The sequence below is a fragment of the Stigmatopora argus genome, chromosome 9 (assembly GCF_051989625.1).
Source record: "Stigmatopora argus isolate UIUO_Sarg chromosome 9, RoL_Sarg_1.0, whole genome shotgun sequence".
NCBI lineage: Eukaryota > Metazoa > Chordata > Actinopteri > Syngnathiformes > Syngnathidae > Stigmatopora > Stigmatopora argus.
The window spans coordinates 17,133,505-17,148,661 of NC_135395.1; the positions used below are offsets into that span (position 1 = coordinate 17,133,505).

At 42.7% G+C, this 15,157-nt stretch overlaps 2 protein-coding genes and 1 long non-coding RNA gene across 13 annotated transcripts; 1 reads left to right on the forward strand and 2 right to left on the reverse strand.

Annotated features, from left to right (window-relative positions):
- Positions 1-1,003: 1,003 nt before the first annotated feature.
- LOC144082477 (uncharacterized) lies at positions 1,004-3,355 on the reverse strand. Its single transcript, XR_013303259.1, has 3 exons — positions 3,238-3,355; positions 1,657-1,737; positions 1,004-1,489 (listed from the first exon to the last, which is right to left on the reverse strand). It is a non-coding gene; the product is annotated as an uncharacterized LOC144082477 (long non-coding RNA).
- On the forward strand, positions 2,447-6,873 carry ubxn1 (UBX domain protein 1). 10 transcript variants are annotated; one of them, XM_077609665.1, is made up of 10 exons: positions 2,449-2,525; positions 3,001-3,065; positions 3,258-3,311; positions 3,405-3,523; positions 4,481-4,568; positions 4,707-4,898; positions 4,975-5,026; positions 5,100-5,225; positions 6,135-6,318; positions 6,387-6,873. In XM_077609665.1, exons 2-10 carry the CDS (start codon positions 3,007-3,009, stop codon positions 6,425-6,427), a joined length of 915 nt encoding a protein of 304 aa, XP_077465791.1. In that variant the 5' UTR covers positions 2,449-2,525; positions 3,001-3,006; the 3' UTR covers positions 6,428-6,873. The 10 variants fall into 10 exon arrangements, with proteins under 10 accessions (XP_077465782.1, XP_077465788.1, XP_077465791.1 ...); XM_077609666.1 differs by having other exon boundaries at positions 2,451-2,525; positions 4,481-4,562; XM_077609659.1 differs by lacking the exon at positions 2,449-2,525 and adding exons at positions 2,548-2,658; positions 2,779-2,888 and having other exon boundaries at positions 6,135-6,873.
- Positions 6,874-6,879: 6 nt separating this feature from the next.
- Positions 6,880-14,947, reverse strand: LOC144082462 (pre-mRNA-processing factor 39). Of its 2 annotated transcripts, none has more exons than XM_077609650.1 (15): positions 14,882-14,947; positions 14,174-14,358; positions 13,962-14,087; positions 13,705-13,823; positions 12,877-13,044; positions 12,614-12,794; positions 12,435-12,539; positions 11,222-11,339; positions 10,990-11,153; positions 10,788-10,914; positions 10,439-10,710; positions 9,236-9,420; positions 9,079-9,153; positions 7,747-7,906; positions 6,880-7,658 (listed from the first exon to the last, which is right to left on the reverse strand). In XM_077609650.1, exons 1-15 carry the CDS (start codon positions 14,904-14,906, stop codon positions 7,587-7,589), a joined length of 2,082 nt encoding a protein of 693 aa, XP_077465776.1. In that variant the 5' UTR covers positions 14,907-14,947; the 3' UTR covers positions 6,880-7,586. The 2 variants fall into 2 exon arrangements, with proteins under 2 accessions (XP_077465776.1, XP_077465777.1); XM_077609651.1 differs by lacking the exon at positions 14,882-14,947 and adding an exon at positions 14,687-14,826.
- Between the last annotated feature and the right edge of the window lie 210 nt (positions 14,948-15,157).

A 15,157-nucleotide genomic window follows, 5' to 3' on the forward strand; every position in this document is an offset into this window, starting at 1 on the left:
AATCGTCTTTTGAGTACACCTATATTTTTTGAGTATAAAAGTGACTATTTTGCGTGATATATAAAATTAATCTATGCATGTCAAGAACCAGTTAATCATATTCAAATGATTATTTTTTATTTCATCGTATGTAGTAACTCATTACCGGGCATTGTCAACGATGGATGTCCAATTCATTTAAAGTGGCAGGGACGTCTTGAATGAGTAAAATTAATACCTCCTCATTGAATTGTTCCTCTTTAATTTGGAATTCATTTGCAATTTCAGAAACTCTGGGATGGATAGTGAATATGGCCATATCATGCTCTACCATCCCAACTAGTTCAACAAACAAATGAACCAAAAAAAAAAAGAGAATATTTGTCTTCCAATGTATTTTATTGTCATCATTTTCACACAATTGTAAATTGCAATAGCTAGGATGCTAAGAGGTGTCCCTCCATAGATAACAGCAGGTCCACTGGAAGCCAAATTTTCCCATATGGAGATGCTGTTACATCTGGTGGGACCCAAAAAACAGCACAGCTTCCAGACTGAAGTTCGTTTTTTGATGTCAAAGAAAATGAAATATACAACTATAAAAACATTTTATCAAATGTTAAGATTTTGATGATTGTCTTAATCTGGCCACTGGGTTTTTACACAGGACATGACGTCACATACATGAGACAACTTTAATTTAATAAATGTGTATTTGTTTTTTTTTTGTGGCTAGCTTCATGATTTAAACCCCTGAAAACCGAAAAGTGGTTTACACAAGGTATAATGCTGCCATCTTTTGGTCACAGTATGATGACTGAAGAAATTATTGACTGAAATCACAGTCCTCAAGTGATAACATCTAGTACTTGTAATAAACCTAAAGTCAAATAGAATTCATTACCCCGCCCCCTTGAGATTACATTTTTACCTTTATGACACCAATAAAACGAGGGTCACTCACCAGGAGGATGAAAGACAAATATCTATGATGGGATGAAAGACAAATATCTATGATGGGATTCAAGACACATTCATGTCACAATTTCATAATAAAAATATAACCATCAGAAAATCTGTGGCATTGTTTCCTATTATTGTGTAATCTATCGGAACACTCAAACAATATTTCTTATGACCTGTGACCCTTGACCCTTTAGCCATATCCTTGAGTACATGTATATAAAAATAAAAAAACAAGGTCATAAACTAATTCAAGATTGCGCATTCAGCCATTTCTTTCACCCTGTTGTTTTATAACACGCCTAACTGTCAAACAAAAATACATTGTTTGCCAAATTCCATTTCTTTCGTTGCTACAAATTTGAAAGAGAATCGCTTACTTGGATTTACTTTCTAACAGGATGTGACACATGATACAACAGTGATGATTGTCCTCTAATTCTCCGCACCACCCAAAGATTATTGATTACATACCTCGTATTTCTTACAAAACATTCAATACATTATTTCTTCGGTTGCCCTTTTAAATTTAGGACACAGCTTCTTCCTGTAGAGTCAAAAAGATGGTTAATATAGGGCAAAAAAAACAGGGTGCAAAATTGTTAAGTATTATATTGGTCAATGAGAACATTGCATATGAAATTGATGTGAATGCACAAATTGGCTCAAGAAAAAAAGGTGTAAAAACATGTTTCTTTTTAAAAAAGTACTTACACGAAAACACGTACAAATCTTGTCGGAGAGTTGTTCTGAAGAAATGTGATTGGAAAATGCTTGATCCCTCCCTGACTGCTCCTTAAGAAAGCAAGGTGGGAAATATATTAATCATTACATTTACTGTAAATATGTAACAGACCCACCTTGTCCATAAAGCTCAGAAAGCAAATGTCATTGTGTTTCTGCATCAACAAAAATGCACCATATAAGAAAAAAAAGTAAAGAAGTCACAGGTCATGTATTCGGTTCCGTATTTTTGTGTTCAAGATAACTCAAGAACGAATAAATGATAATCAAATTCGCAACATATGTGTGTAATATGAAAGGGAAGATTACTTTTGGGGAGATCAGAAGTTACAGAGTTCAGATGGAGTTTCTATGACTGTCTGTTTGCAGGATATGAAAGAAGAGAGGTGGTTACATTTTGGGTTGATGAGGTCAAAGGTCACAAACTAGGAAAATAGTTTTGCAATATAATTGATGGGGCCATTCAACTTTTTTTTACCCCGAGAATATTAATTGAAGGTTTGGCTTTGAAAATGGTGACATCAAGCTCATGTATATTCAAATACGGAATAAATAGTCATGGGCGAGGGTTGTCCAAAGTAAAATAATAGTTGGTACACTTTAAATTTGGAGTTACAAAGTATTAAGTACAATGGCCAGTGCTATTTGCTAAAGCAGATACAGTATGGTGTTGCAGTTTTCTTTATACTTTAGTCACAATTATTTCAGTTGGCGTTTAGATGCGTATTTATACGATTTAAGGGCGATACAACGCAACTAAATAGAATTTATAATATCTATTGGCCGCATTGGTTCTTTCTGACCTTCCCCGTTTCCCGTAGTGTGGCGACGGAGGAGACGTGAGTAATCAACTACTTTATTTGTCGTTCCGACAGGGAAGTTAAAACATCTTAGGTGCTGGGATATTCTCCATATTTAACAAGGATTATAAAGTGTAATGCATTGGTGAATGACGGGTTTATCTGTGCTCAGGTATTCTCGCCATTTGTATTTCATTCCAAGGTAGACATGAAGGCTAATGTTAGCACGGGCTCTTTGACTGTTAGCACCACCGATGCTAATTTGAGCCTCATTTATTGTCTTTTGAGGCAGCTACACTCGGCCGGACAGCTATAAGCGGCGAATATTAACCGCAACTTTGGTGAGGTTTATCTCACCGGTTACAAAGTTGCTTTTAAACGGAATTCCCAAGCTGAGTTCAAGTTGAGTCGCGTCTAGCCGAATGCGTTCGTGACGTCACTTCCGCCAACGTGACTCCATAAACGTACCTCGATTATAAATAAGTGTTAACTTTTTTTTTTTTTTTTTTTTTAGCTGACAATGGCAGACTTAACCACACTTGAGAGCCTTTTGGAAATGGGCTTCGACCGGAACAGAGCGTAAGTGACAGCGTATTACTGCATTTGTATAAATTTGTGGTGAATTTTGTAGGTGCGCAGGATGCCTTTCAACTTTATCTCAAGCATAATCTAGCGTTTCTCTTTAATCTATTTCGCTTGAAGGATTCTTAGCGATCGAGCACAACAAAGGAAGAAGAAAAAAAATGCTTACACAGTTCTTCCTTTTCACAGGGAAAGGGCCGTGGCCAGCACCGGGAACCAGGGAATCGAACAAGCCATGGACTGGTGAGTCGGCGACGGATGATCGGTCGGAAATGCGCAAGGCAAAAGGTGTCCTAAAAGGAGGGAATTTGAGAAGATAACCAGTTTTTATTTTAGGTTAATGGAGCACGAGAACGACCCAGACATTGACGAACCGTACAAGCCTCCTGCTCTGGCGGAAACGGACGACGACCAGGCCGGCACGCAAGATTCCACGCAGGGAGACGCGGCAGAAGGTATGCGACTCGCTAAACCTATATACACGTTTAATTCCTTGAAGGCCCGAGACGTCCACTTGAATTGCAAAACCATAGGACAGCTAGAGCCGTTAATGGCACTAAAGCTAGACGTGTGCGGTCGATTGGTCGCGGTCTTTTGGTTGTCCCGACCGCGAGAGCGGGCGACCAAACAAGGTAAAACAACATGGTCTACGCATCAATAAAAGCCAACAATGGCCATGAGCAGTTTCACTGAGCCGACGTGTGAGTGTAGAAGAGTTTGTATGTACATGCGTTGTCCCTTTAAGAAGCGACGTCAGTTCAGTCGGGGTCTTAACAAGTTCTCCAACAAAAAACAATAAAAGTCCGGGAAATTTGGAGCTTTTCTTTAGCCTAATAATTACTAGGGCATTAAGTATAACTAAATAGTCATTCGCAGTTTGTATTTAGGGAATTTGAGCAACCATTTAAATGGTGATTATCACTTACCTTCCCGGCGACCAATCGACCGTGTACCAAAGCTAGAGCATCCCTCTTTTGTCTTTCTCAAAGTGCATTGAATTATAGCTTTAGAGTTGAAGCTGTTTGGGGTTCCTATATTTTTTTTAAATCTATTTCTATAACCTGGTCAGCTGAGAAAGTCTGTTGCAAATTGCCATGCGGTTATAAAAAGGATATTCATAACGAGTTGCCATATTTTTAACTGTTTGAAAATTGAAATATTGTCAAAAACGCTATAAAAAATGTCAAATTGGCATCCGCATATTTTGGATGATAAAATACGCAGTTAGAAAGTGGCTCTTTTTGAGTTGAAGTTATTTTTGCTTAACCAAAAATAGTCACCTTTTCTATGAAGGGTTAAAACAGCCAACATTTTGCATGTATATTGTATTTTAACAGCTACATTTGCATAGGAAACACTATAAAAAGTTGCTCTATTTTTGTCTGGCCTGGCCTTCTTTTTCATTGGCTCAGTAGCAAGCGGAGAAGTCAGCCAGTATGGAGATGCCGAGAACAAGTTCATGACGGAGGAGGAGAAACAACAGCAGGTCAAAAGGTCAGCGTAAGTGGTTTCTTGGAAAACTTGAGGCGCTACCATCAAATATCATTCAAATCCGCCATCGCATCGCCGTAAGAATGCTATGCCTTCCGCCCCGAATCTCTTTTTGCAAACCGTTACCTTTTTCCCCGTCCGAGGCAGGCTGGAGGAGCTGATGCGGCTGAAGCAGGCCGAGAGGAGAGAGCGGGAACGCGCCGAGGAGCTGGAGAAGGAAAAACAACGGAGGAAGCAGGGCCAAGAGCTGCAGCAGATTCGCAGCAAGATACAAGACGACGACATGAAGAAGCTGACCGAGATGCGGAAGAGAGAGAAGATGGAAGATAAAATGGCCAGGTTGGACGCGCCGCCGCCGTTATTCCGTCCGAAAAACCAGACCGGCTCACGTCTGACCGTGGTTTATCCCCACTAGGCAAAGGGTGAAAGAAAAAATTGCCCGAGACCGGGAGGAGAGAGCCAAAAAGGTAGTTGACACAGTATTTTCAATCAAAACAAGATAACATTTTGGACTTGATTTTTGTCTTACCTTCTTTGAAGTTTGGGGGCGGAGGAACTTCAAGCACGAGTACTACTACCACCGCTCCAGTCCAGCCTACCCCGGCGTCACCCACCGCTCAGGGCCCACCCCCGACTAAGAAAGAATACGACGAGTCCAGGATACAGGTCATACATATTTGTATTTTTCAGACCATAACATCCACCAGCCAAACAATAGAGGGAAGAAAGGGGAAAAAAAACAAGATGCAAGCTGCATTTTTAGCAGCTCAAACCGATCGAGCAACAAAAGTATTGGACCAAATAGTAGCACACAAAAATACTACTACTAACAATAAGGCACTGATTTCAAAACCCAACATTTTTCTGAATGATTTCCCCCCCAAAACGACATATAACACATTTCAGCTAAGGCACACTCCAAATTTCCATATGCTAAATCAGGGGTAGGGAACCTATGGCCCGGGAGCCACATGTGGCTCTTTTCATGGGTGCGTACGGCTCTCCGTTAACGTGAGCAAAAATATGAAAACCGCTGAGTCCCGAACGCACCAATAGGAGCGTCACGTTAGCCCTGTGGTGTTGACGGAACCTTTAGCGCCACTTTAACTATATTTTATTGTGTGTTTTTTGGGGTCCTTTCAACACTTAAAGTACAAAAAGTCTAAGAATTTTAACTCCATAATTACACTGTCGCTAGGGGGGAGGATCAACGAGAGCGTGCGTTCACAAGGGAGTCTAAAAGAAGAAGAAAAAAAAAAAGATTATAGCGGCGGTACAGGTACATTTTAGCTTGCAGTTTAACGGTGAGCCATATGCACCCAACAAATGAACCACATATGCATACCTGTCAACCTCTGCCGATAACTGCCCTTATAAATGATTATGATTCCCCTTACAAACCCCCCAAAAACCTTACAAACACCGTACGAGTCGTACGGTGTTTGTAAGGTTTTTGGGGGGTTTGTAAGGGGAATCATAATCATTTATAAGGGCAGTTATCGGCAGAGGTCGACAGGTATGTATTAGTCTGTGCGCACGTGTGGCTGGCTTAAGACAAAAGGTGGCTTCCTACAGGTACGCCTGCTCGACGGCTCCACCCTGACGGCGGTGTTCAAGGCCCAGGAGCCCCTGGCGGCGGTCCGCGTCTACGTGCAGGTCAACGGCAACATGCCCGAGGGCCAGGACTTCACGCTGCTCTCTCCTTACCCCCGTCACGACTACACCGATCTGGATATGGAGAAGCCTCTGAAAGAGCTGGGTGAGAAGCACCCACGCACGCCGCTTCGTCTACCGCCCACTTCTAACCACGTGACTTCTTCCGCTTAGGTTTGGTGCCTTCAGCTGTGCTGGTTGTCATCAAAAAGTGAGCGCAATCTTCTCTGCGAGCCTACCTCACCACCGCCACTACACCTACTTGAGAAACGGACTGAACCGGAACCCGCGGCTTTTTTGTCAATCTCGTCAGACGGTTTTAGCGGTCCGACGAAGGAGATGGAAGTTCCGTCACGGGCGACCAAAATGGTTGTATGTTTCACTGGATATGTTTTGGAATGCAGTGACTAAAGATGTACATAGTGATTCTATAACTGACATCTGACCCCGTGTCCTAAAGGTCAACGCGGAACACGATTCTACATTTTTAAGGATTCTTGCATTGTAAACTATCTTCGCTTAAGTAAAAAGGGCCTTAAATTGAGTTGACATTTTACTGATTTTGTGAGATTCTACTTTGCCAGTTTTTACAAGTCGGGATATACTGACGAGGACGTCCGCACAATTAATTGACTTGAAATAAAGCTGGCTTGGAAAATTCCTCGGGTGGATTTCATCTGGCTGCTTATATTTTCACATAGACACAAGATGGCGGACATTTCACACGCGCACGACTAAACAGAGATCAAATACAACCCATTTTTTAACTCTATAAAGGGCAATCATAGGCCACCATAAAGTGCTTAGATGTCCAATTCATTTTGACTGGCAGGATTAGTGTCGCAATCATTTGCTGCCTGCCTCTCGCATTCAAAATAGTTTGGACGTCTATCAGCGTCAATGGCACTAAAAACCTACGACAAAGAAAAAAAAATACTCACTTGCCCCATAAATGGTTGAAGATCCAAAGATGCAGAGAACTCAGACACTATAAGCACACTCCGTACATAAGAGAACAAACGATGGTATGATATTCCCTGCAATAAATGGTAGTAAAATCAAAAAATGACGGCTATCTACAAAAAAAAAAACGTTCTGCATAAAACCGACTCGACGCCTCACGAGAAATGCGCTCGTGACAGTTTTCTCTCGTTGCCTTTCAACGGACAAGATGGCAAGTGAGTGTGTATAAGTGTGTGTGTGCCTGACCCCTTGACCTCTGGTCTTCAGTGATGAAAGTCTGGAGGCAGGACGGAGAGAAAATGTTACGGGGAAATCATCCTCTGCCATCTTGGGGGAAATTCCTGCTTTAGTCTTTTTAGTTTCAGTCTTTGTCCACCATTCGTTTTTGTTTTTGTTTTTTCCCCTACAGTTTTAGCTTTGGGGATAGTATCCCTGGCTGTAGTTCCAAGTGTTTTGGTAGCCATAACTGCCGTACTGTGGTTGCTGACAGGAGGAGACGCAAATTAGTACATGAAAAAAAAATAGAGAAAAAAAATAACAGTGCAAATCCTATAGAGTCCATTTTTCATACCTGATACCAGCTTTCGTAGCCACCCGATTGGGCCGTCGTGTCCGCGTTCATCTCCGGAGGAGCCGGCGCGGCGGCCTGAGCATCGTCGGCCGCCACTTCTGCCGAAGTGACGTCCGATGATCCATCGTCGCCCTTGTTGGACTTCTTTGAATCTTTGTCTCTGTAAGCCGATGATGCAATTTATACGTGTGCGGTCGATTGGTCGCCGCTCTTTTGGTCGCCCCGACCGTGACAACGGGCGACCAAAAGACCGGCGACAAAACAAGGTAAAAAAACACAGTCTACGCATCAATAAAAGCCAACAATGGCCATGAGCAGTTTCACTGAGCCCACGTGTGAGTGTAGAAGAGTTTGTATGTACATGCGTTGTCCCTTTAAGAAGCGACGTCAGTCAGGGTATTAAGTTCTCCAACCAAAAACAATAAAAGTCCGGGAAATTTGGAGCTTTTCTTTAGCCTAATAATTACTAGGGCATTAAGTATGACTAAATAGTCATTCACAGTTTGTATTTAGGGAATCTGAGCAACGATTTAAATGGTAATTATCAATAACCTTCCGGGCGACCAATCGACCGTATACCCAATGTATTAGTACGAAGGTTTAACACGGGGAGTCCTGGAGTTACGATCCTATGCCGGCGGCGTCAACGTTGTTTAGGGAAAAGATGGAATATTGCAACCCGATAGATGCTTACGCGCAACCCTCATTTTTTAAGTTGTTCGACTTTGACCGCTGTCGATGTAAGGTCTGTGTGAGAGTTTCTTTGAAGCCATTATGAAAAAAAAAAGTGTTGCGAATGTCGTAACTCCCTAAACTGCACAGGTGTCAAACTGGCGGCCCGGGGGCCAAATCTGGCCCACCACATTATTTTGTGCGGCCCGAGAAAGTAAATCATGAGTGGCGACTTTGTTTTTAGGATCAAATTCAAATGAAGATTATAGATGTATATTATATTTCCTGATTTTCCCCTTTTTAAATCAATAATTTTTTAATCCATTTTTCTTTATATTTTTTTAGTTCAAAAAGCATTTTGTAAAATCTAAAAATAATCTCAAATAAACATTGTTTTAGATCTATAAAAAAACTGAATATTTAGGGCTTTTGATCGAGTTCTGTAAATCCGATTTTTTTTTTTTAAGTATAAAGATATCTAAAATGGTTAAATCGAGTTGACATTAATGCGGCCCGCGAACCAACCCGAGTTTGACACCCTTGTTGTAATGTGTTTGGGTTCATCCTAAAATGTCAAACACAAAGCACACTAACATTGAAGTTATTTTTCTAATTCCCAATCTTGTTCCCTTCTCACAATGTATGTGTTTCCATCCTTACCCATCTTCCGCTTCTCTTTTTGCTCCACCCATCTCTGCGAGCAGCTTCTGGTGTTCTTCATAAACGGAAACCACGCTAGGTGGGAAATAGGAGCAGAGGGCCATCGGGGTTAAAAGGACACAAGGTCTTTTTCGACTGCGCCCAAGGAGGGACTGACTTCTTGATGGAGTCGCTGTATTCTTCCACAAACTGCAGGCCACGCTGGGAGAAGAGGATTTTGGTGTGCGGCGCCAGGGACGCCGCCAGGGCTTGCGTCACGCACCGTTGAACCGACTCCGCTGAGGCGCAGGCGTCGGCGGAGAGTTCCAACTCCAGCAAGTTCAGGTGGAGCTTGTCGTTATCCTGCCGAGAGACCGTAACCGTTAGCTTTTGGATCGCTAAAGGCGCTTAGCGGGTCAGCGTTGGATTGGATTGGATAACTTTATTCATCCCGTATTCGGGAAATCTCGTTGTCACAGTAGCAAGGGGGTGAGGATGCAGAAATAGGAAAGGCATTTTAGACATAAATAGATAGGTAATAAGTGGGTTAATAAATAAATACATGAAAAAATATATAAATAAATAAGTGTGTTGCTGAAATATATATGTAAACATATATATATATATATATATATATATATATGTATATATATATATATATGTATATATATATATATATGTATATACATGTATATACATGTATATACATGTATATATATACATATACATACATATACATACATATACATACATATACATACATATACATACATATACATACATATACATACATATACATACATATACATATATATACATATATATACACATATATACATACATATACATACATATATATATACACATATATATACATATATATACACATATATACATACATATACATACATATATATATACACATATATACACATATATACACATATATACACATATATATATATATATATATATATATATATATATATATATATATATATATATATATATATATATATATATATATATATATATACACATATACACACAGACACATATACATACACATTCATACATATATGCATGCATACGGTAGGTCTTAACAGACAGCCATTTTTTGTTAAAGAGCCTGACAGCTGATGGGAGGAAGGATCTGCGGAAGCGCTCCTTCCTGCAATGAGGGTGCAGCAGTCTATTGCTGAAAGAGCTTCGGAGAGACTCAACAGACTCATGCAGGGGTTGGGAGGTGCTGTCCATGATGGACATCATCCTGGTTGCTTTGAAAATGTGAAAATTGAGGCCAGACTGGACAGATGTCCGCCTGAAAAGCCCCTTTTCTGGGTCATTTAATGAGGTATTTGCTGGTCTCGGGCGCACTCACCGGACTCCTCTCCAGCGCTTCCCGCAGAACCTTTCGAGCTCTGTCGGGATTTCTGCCCAGCTTCAGCAGCAAGCGAGCCAGTTTGATGGAGTAGAAGGCATGCAAAGTGGGCTTCTCTTCCGACTGGGCCACCGCCTCCCGCAGCAGAGCTTCCGACTGCTCCAGCCGCCCCGCCCTCCTCTCCAAAGCGGCCCGGCGGAGACGGACCACCACCAAACCCGGCATCTTTTCCTCCAGGGCCGCCAGCACCCGGCGAGCCGCGTCGAGGTCACCTACGGGCCGACGTACGGCGGAGTGAGAACCCGAGCGGAAAGGACGGGGCTAAAAATTCCAAGCGCTTTCCTCCCACCGTGTCTTTCCTCAAAGGTGGCCCTTTGTATGTGGATGTTAGGAGAGGACGGCAGGTGGATTTCGCAAGCTCGTCGGTAGACCGCCCGAACCTCGTCCGCGCCGTCCGTCTCCAGGTAGCGAGCGTACTGAGGTGATATCGGACGGGGACGTGACCCCGACTCCAATCTTTTGGCCCCGGAGGATCCCGTTTTTCCTCTTACCCTGGTCCAGAACTCCTCGTAGAGAGCACAGGCGATCAGACAGCGTTCGAAAAGAACGCGAACCCTGTGGTCATCCCGGGCCACCGTGGGTTCCTCCGTTCCCGGCCGAGTCGGCGTCATCGCTTCCGCTTCTTCGTTGGATTCTGCTTCTGCTTGGTTGGAGTCTACGCAGACGCACTGGCATGAAACCGGATGTTATGGAATTCAGGTTTTGTTGGGCCGTGGGAATCACCTTTGTCCTGGTCTTTGGTGTCTTGGTTCAATTGGGCCACCTCCCAGTCCAGATAGGCGTGCCAGCCACGCAGCTGGAGTTGATCCAGCGGCTTCACGTGGAAATAGGGACGTTTGATCTGAAGATTAAAGATGAATACCGCATTTTCACGACTATAAGGCGCACATAAAAGTCTTAAATTTTCTCTAAAATAGACAGGGCGCCTTATAATCCAGTGCGCTTTACATATGGACCAGTACTAAAATTGTTATCACAATAAAATCAAATAAACCAGTCGATAGGGTACAGCATCTCTCACAACTACGGCAAGCAGCCCCCGACTCTACTATTTTCCCCGTAGAAAAAGTACTGCGCAGTGACTGCTGGGATATGTAGTTCTTTTGTCAATACACCCAATGGATTGTGGGCTGTATACATCGACATCAGCGCAGCTTGACGAAGGGTGGCAGGCAGCGCCGGGCTAGTTAAGGTGGCTACTAGCTAGCTACTATTTGCGAATGGATTGTGGCCTGGCGATCGGCATCAACACAGCCTTGCGAAGCATGGAACACAGCCCCGGAATAGTTACGCTATCTACTAGCTAGCTACTATTTGCGAATGGATTGTGGCCTGGCGATCGGCATCAACACAGCCTTGCGAAGCATGGAACACAGCCCCGGAATAGTTACGCTATCTACTAGCTAGCTACTATTTGCGAATGGATTGTGGCCGCCTGGACGAACGTAAAAAACTCAGCGTTTTCGATGACTCATTTGGACAATTGTTTAATTCGGACACAGAAAAATGAGGACTTTGATGGATTTGTGGGTGATGACGACGTGAGTAAGTTGTAAAATGGCGAAATAAAGTAGAACCGAACTCAGTTTTGCTTCCGTTGCATTTGTAAAAACGTGTTTTTAGCGTGTGGGTGTAGCGTGCAAGAACTATATATCCCCAGCAGTCACTGCCCACCGGAAACCGGAAATAGAGTCTGGGACTGCTTCCGGTAGCCAGCGCTATTGCGGTTCGATATTCATATATAATATATATGCGTCTAAAAAAACGGTGCATCCTTAGTGTGTTTAAATTACAGAAATAGCACTTGTTACTGACACTGCGGCTAAAAATACGATGCGCCATATAGTCGTGAAAATACGGTATGTAAGTTGTGGGCTAAAAAAAAGGCCTGAAAATGGTTGAATTTAGACGAACACGTATTATTACAATGACTCACATTTTCTTCAAAGTTCCACCTCTTGCGGACTTCAATTTCATTTTGCTGGTAAATTTCGTCTCTGCGGCTAAAAACGTGTTCTCGAATCCTCTGCATCAGCTCCTCCTAAAAGAAAAATCGGACGACATTGCTCACGACGAGCGCTCGTACGGACGGGCGATCTGGTCCAAACCGCTCACAGAGTCGGTGCCCTCGGGTGTGGTGGGCTCTTCCTCGCCCGGCGGCCTCTCTTCCCCCTTGTCCTTGGCTTGTTCGGTGCGCTCCACCTTCCGACTCTCATGGCAAGAAGCCCTCACCTCCTCGTACTCCTCCAGGGAAAGCGCTTCTTTGGGCTGGTTGCCGTTGAGGTGGTTTTTGAACCTACGGCGCAGTGATTTAAAAAAAGCAAAATAACTTTTTCTGTCCAAACAAAGGTCAAGCGGGATTTCCCAATTGGTCTGACTTTTCATAGTGGGCGCTGTAATGCTGCGTGGGAACGCGGAGGACTCTGTCGAGCACGGCTGTGACGTTCCTCAAGTTGCCTTGCTCCTTCTCCCATTCCGCGTACAAATCCCACAGTCGGTCCGAGTGGAAGTCCAGACCGGCTGCTGCCACGGCATCCTCAAAGACACTGAAAATTGGGGATAAATTAATGTGTAAGACACAAAACCAACAGATTTTCATCTGATAACAACCTATAATGCAGGCTGTGCCCTGTCAGAAAGACGGTCATCTACTAAAAAAATTCCATACTGTCTCATATTAGTGTTAAACATCATAACCACTAGTTATTTGTTACTCTGTTAGTAGATGGTAAATTAAAAACCAATAAAAATGTTTTTCCATTGTAATATCCTGTTTTTTTTCAGAGGGTGGGAACAAATTAATTTGTATTTAGTTCATTTCTATGGGAAACGTTGATTTGAGATACGAGTAAATGGGCCTACGGGCTAGGTCCCGGAACGCATTAAGCCCGTATCTCAAGGTATTACTGTATTCTCTGCATTTTAGTCATCCCCTATGGTAGGGGTGTCAAACCGGTCCTCAAAGGGCCGCAGTGGGTGCAGGTTTTCATTTCAACTCAACAAGGGGTTACCTTTTGCAAGTGTAATCAGTTAATTAAAGTCAGGTGCTACTTATTTTAGAAGACACCTGATTGGTTAAAATGTCGGCACTGGATCGGTTGGAACAAAGACCAGGACCCACTGCGGCCCTTGGTGGAATCGGTTTGAGACATGTGCTCTATGGCTACTATAAAAAAGCGGTACAATCTTTTTGAACATCTACTCACCTGCGAATACGCTTTGGTGACTCAGGCAGGTTCATGTCAAGCGTACCCAACAGTAAATTGATATAGTGAATCCACAGATCAACGCTCAGAGGTATTGACTGGAGACCCTGAACACACAACTAACAAAACGCAATGGGTCAATGCCACACTTTTATCAAAACACTAAAATACATTGATATGCCATACATAAAGGTAACACTGCAATATTACAGTATTCCTCATCCGATTATTTGTTTTTTTTTTTTCATTTTCTGTACCTCAGCTGCTTTGTTGTTGTTACCGGCACGACGCTCCAGATCAGCAATTTTCTTCCAATAACCATAACAGAGTGGGTAGCGGTTGAGGAAAGCCATCAGTGATCTCTGTGATGCACCCATGTGGCCCTGAAAAAAAGCAACGCACAATCAAGTATACGTGCGCTACTCCTTTAGAGCAAAATACATTTTCTGCTTTGAATGAAAGTTTTCACCTCTTGCTCACAGTACTGCAACAGGTCGGTCCAACTTGTGAAGTCTTGCGGGTTGTCGTGTGCGGCATTCCATAGACGCTCAAAGTCGGCAGGGAGATCGCCACCCTCGTCCTCGGTGGACGGAAGGAGGGAGGAGGGAGCGGCGTCTGGCTTTTCATCTGACATCTCCTCGCCAATCTCCATGGCTATGAAATAACACATGATCATTTTAAAATACAGTAGAGTGAAAAGTCTGACAATATATCATGCTTCATGAGGAACCTGCACCAATGTAGGGTCAGCAATTCTCAAAATTCTCATAGCATACATTGTCCCTGATAAAATACGCTATTTGGACATATTATTATAAGTATTTTAAGATTTCTCCATGACCAATAGATGCATGTGCAAATGTGTGGGGAAAGAGAGCGATGGAAAATCCACTGTCCCATTAGGAATTATTAGTAAGAGTATTTAAGATCACTTTGGGTAACTTCGATTTAATTGAGAAATTTAGAAGACTTGCTCTCTTACGAAAAACTGCATTTGAATGAAAGTTAGCCTAGCTTGGGGGAGTCACGGTTGTCCTCAAACCCAGCGCTGACGCTCATCTTTTGCACATATCCGCTCAATCACCACTCGAAACACCGTCAACACGATGCGCAAAATCACTCCTAATTTATTTAGCATTGCTCAAAGAATGTGAAAGCTTTGCGAGTTCACCATTACCGTTCATTTCGCCTTCAGCCGCCATGTTAGCGAAACCTCTTGCGTCACCAAGATGCGACGCCTCGGCGTGACTTAGTTTATACGTCACTATTGTACACAAACAATGTGAGAGAAAACTAGTGTAGTATTTTAGGAAAGTAATGAAAATGCTTCACGCCACGCAGCAATAATTGTAATGTCAAAAACATTGCCTTTTCAATATTTAAAACAATTAATTACCTATATTCAGCCAACGGGCATAAGGATGGAGTATCAATTTGCGTTCAGATCCAAACT

Bases quoted from the DNA above. Each gene is read 5' to 3' on its own strand.
- LOC144082462 (XM_077609650.1), bottom strand. From the start codon at position 14,906: ATGGCGGCTGAAGGCGAAATGAACG. The intron at 9,154-9,235 runs GTCAGTCCCTCC...TTTCCCACCTAG, and splicing joins TACAGCGACTCCATCAAGAA to CGTGGTTTCCGTTTATGAAG. The intron at 7,907-9,078 runs GTAAGGATGGAA...ATCGGCTTACAG, and splicing joins AAAAGAGAAGCGGAAGATGG to AGACAAAGATTCAAAGAAGT.
- ubxn1 (XM_077609656.1), top strand. From the start codon at position 3,007: ATGGCAGACTTAACCACACTTGAGAGCCTTTTGGAAATGGGCTTCGAC. The intron at 4,899-4,974 runs GTTGGACGCGCC...TATCCCCACTAG, and splicing joins ATGGAAGATAAAATGGCCAG to GCAAAGGGTGAAAGAAAAAA. The intron at 5,226-6,134 runs GTCATACATATT...GGCTTCCTACAG, and splicing joins ACGACGAGTCCAGGATACAG to GTACGCCTGCTCGACGGCTC.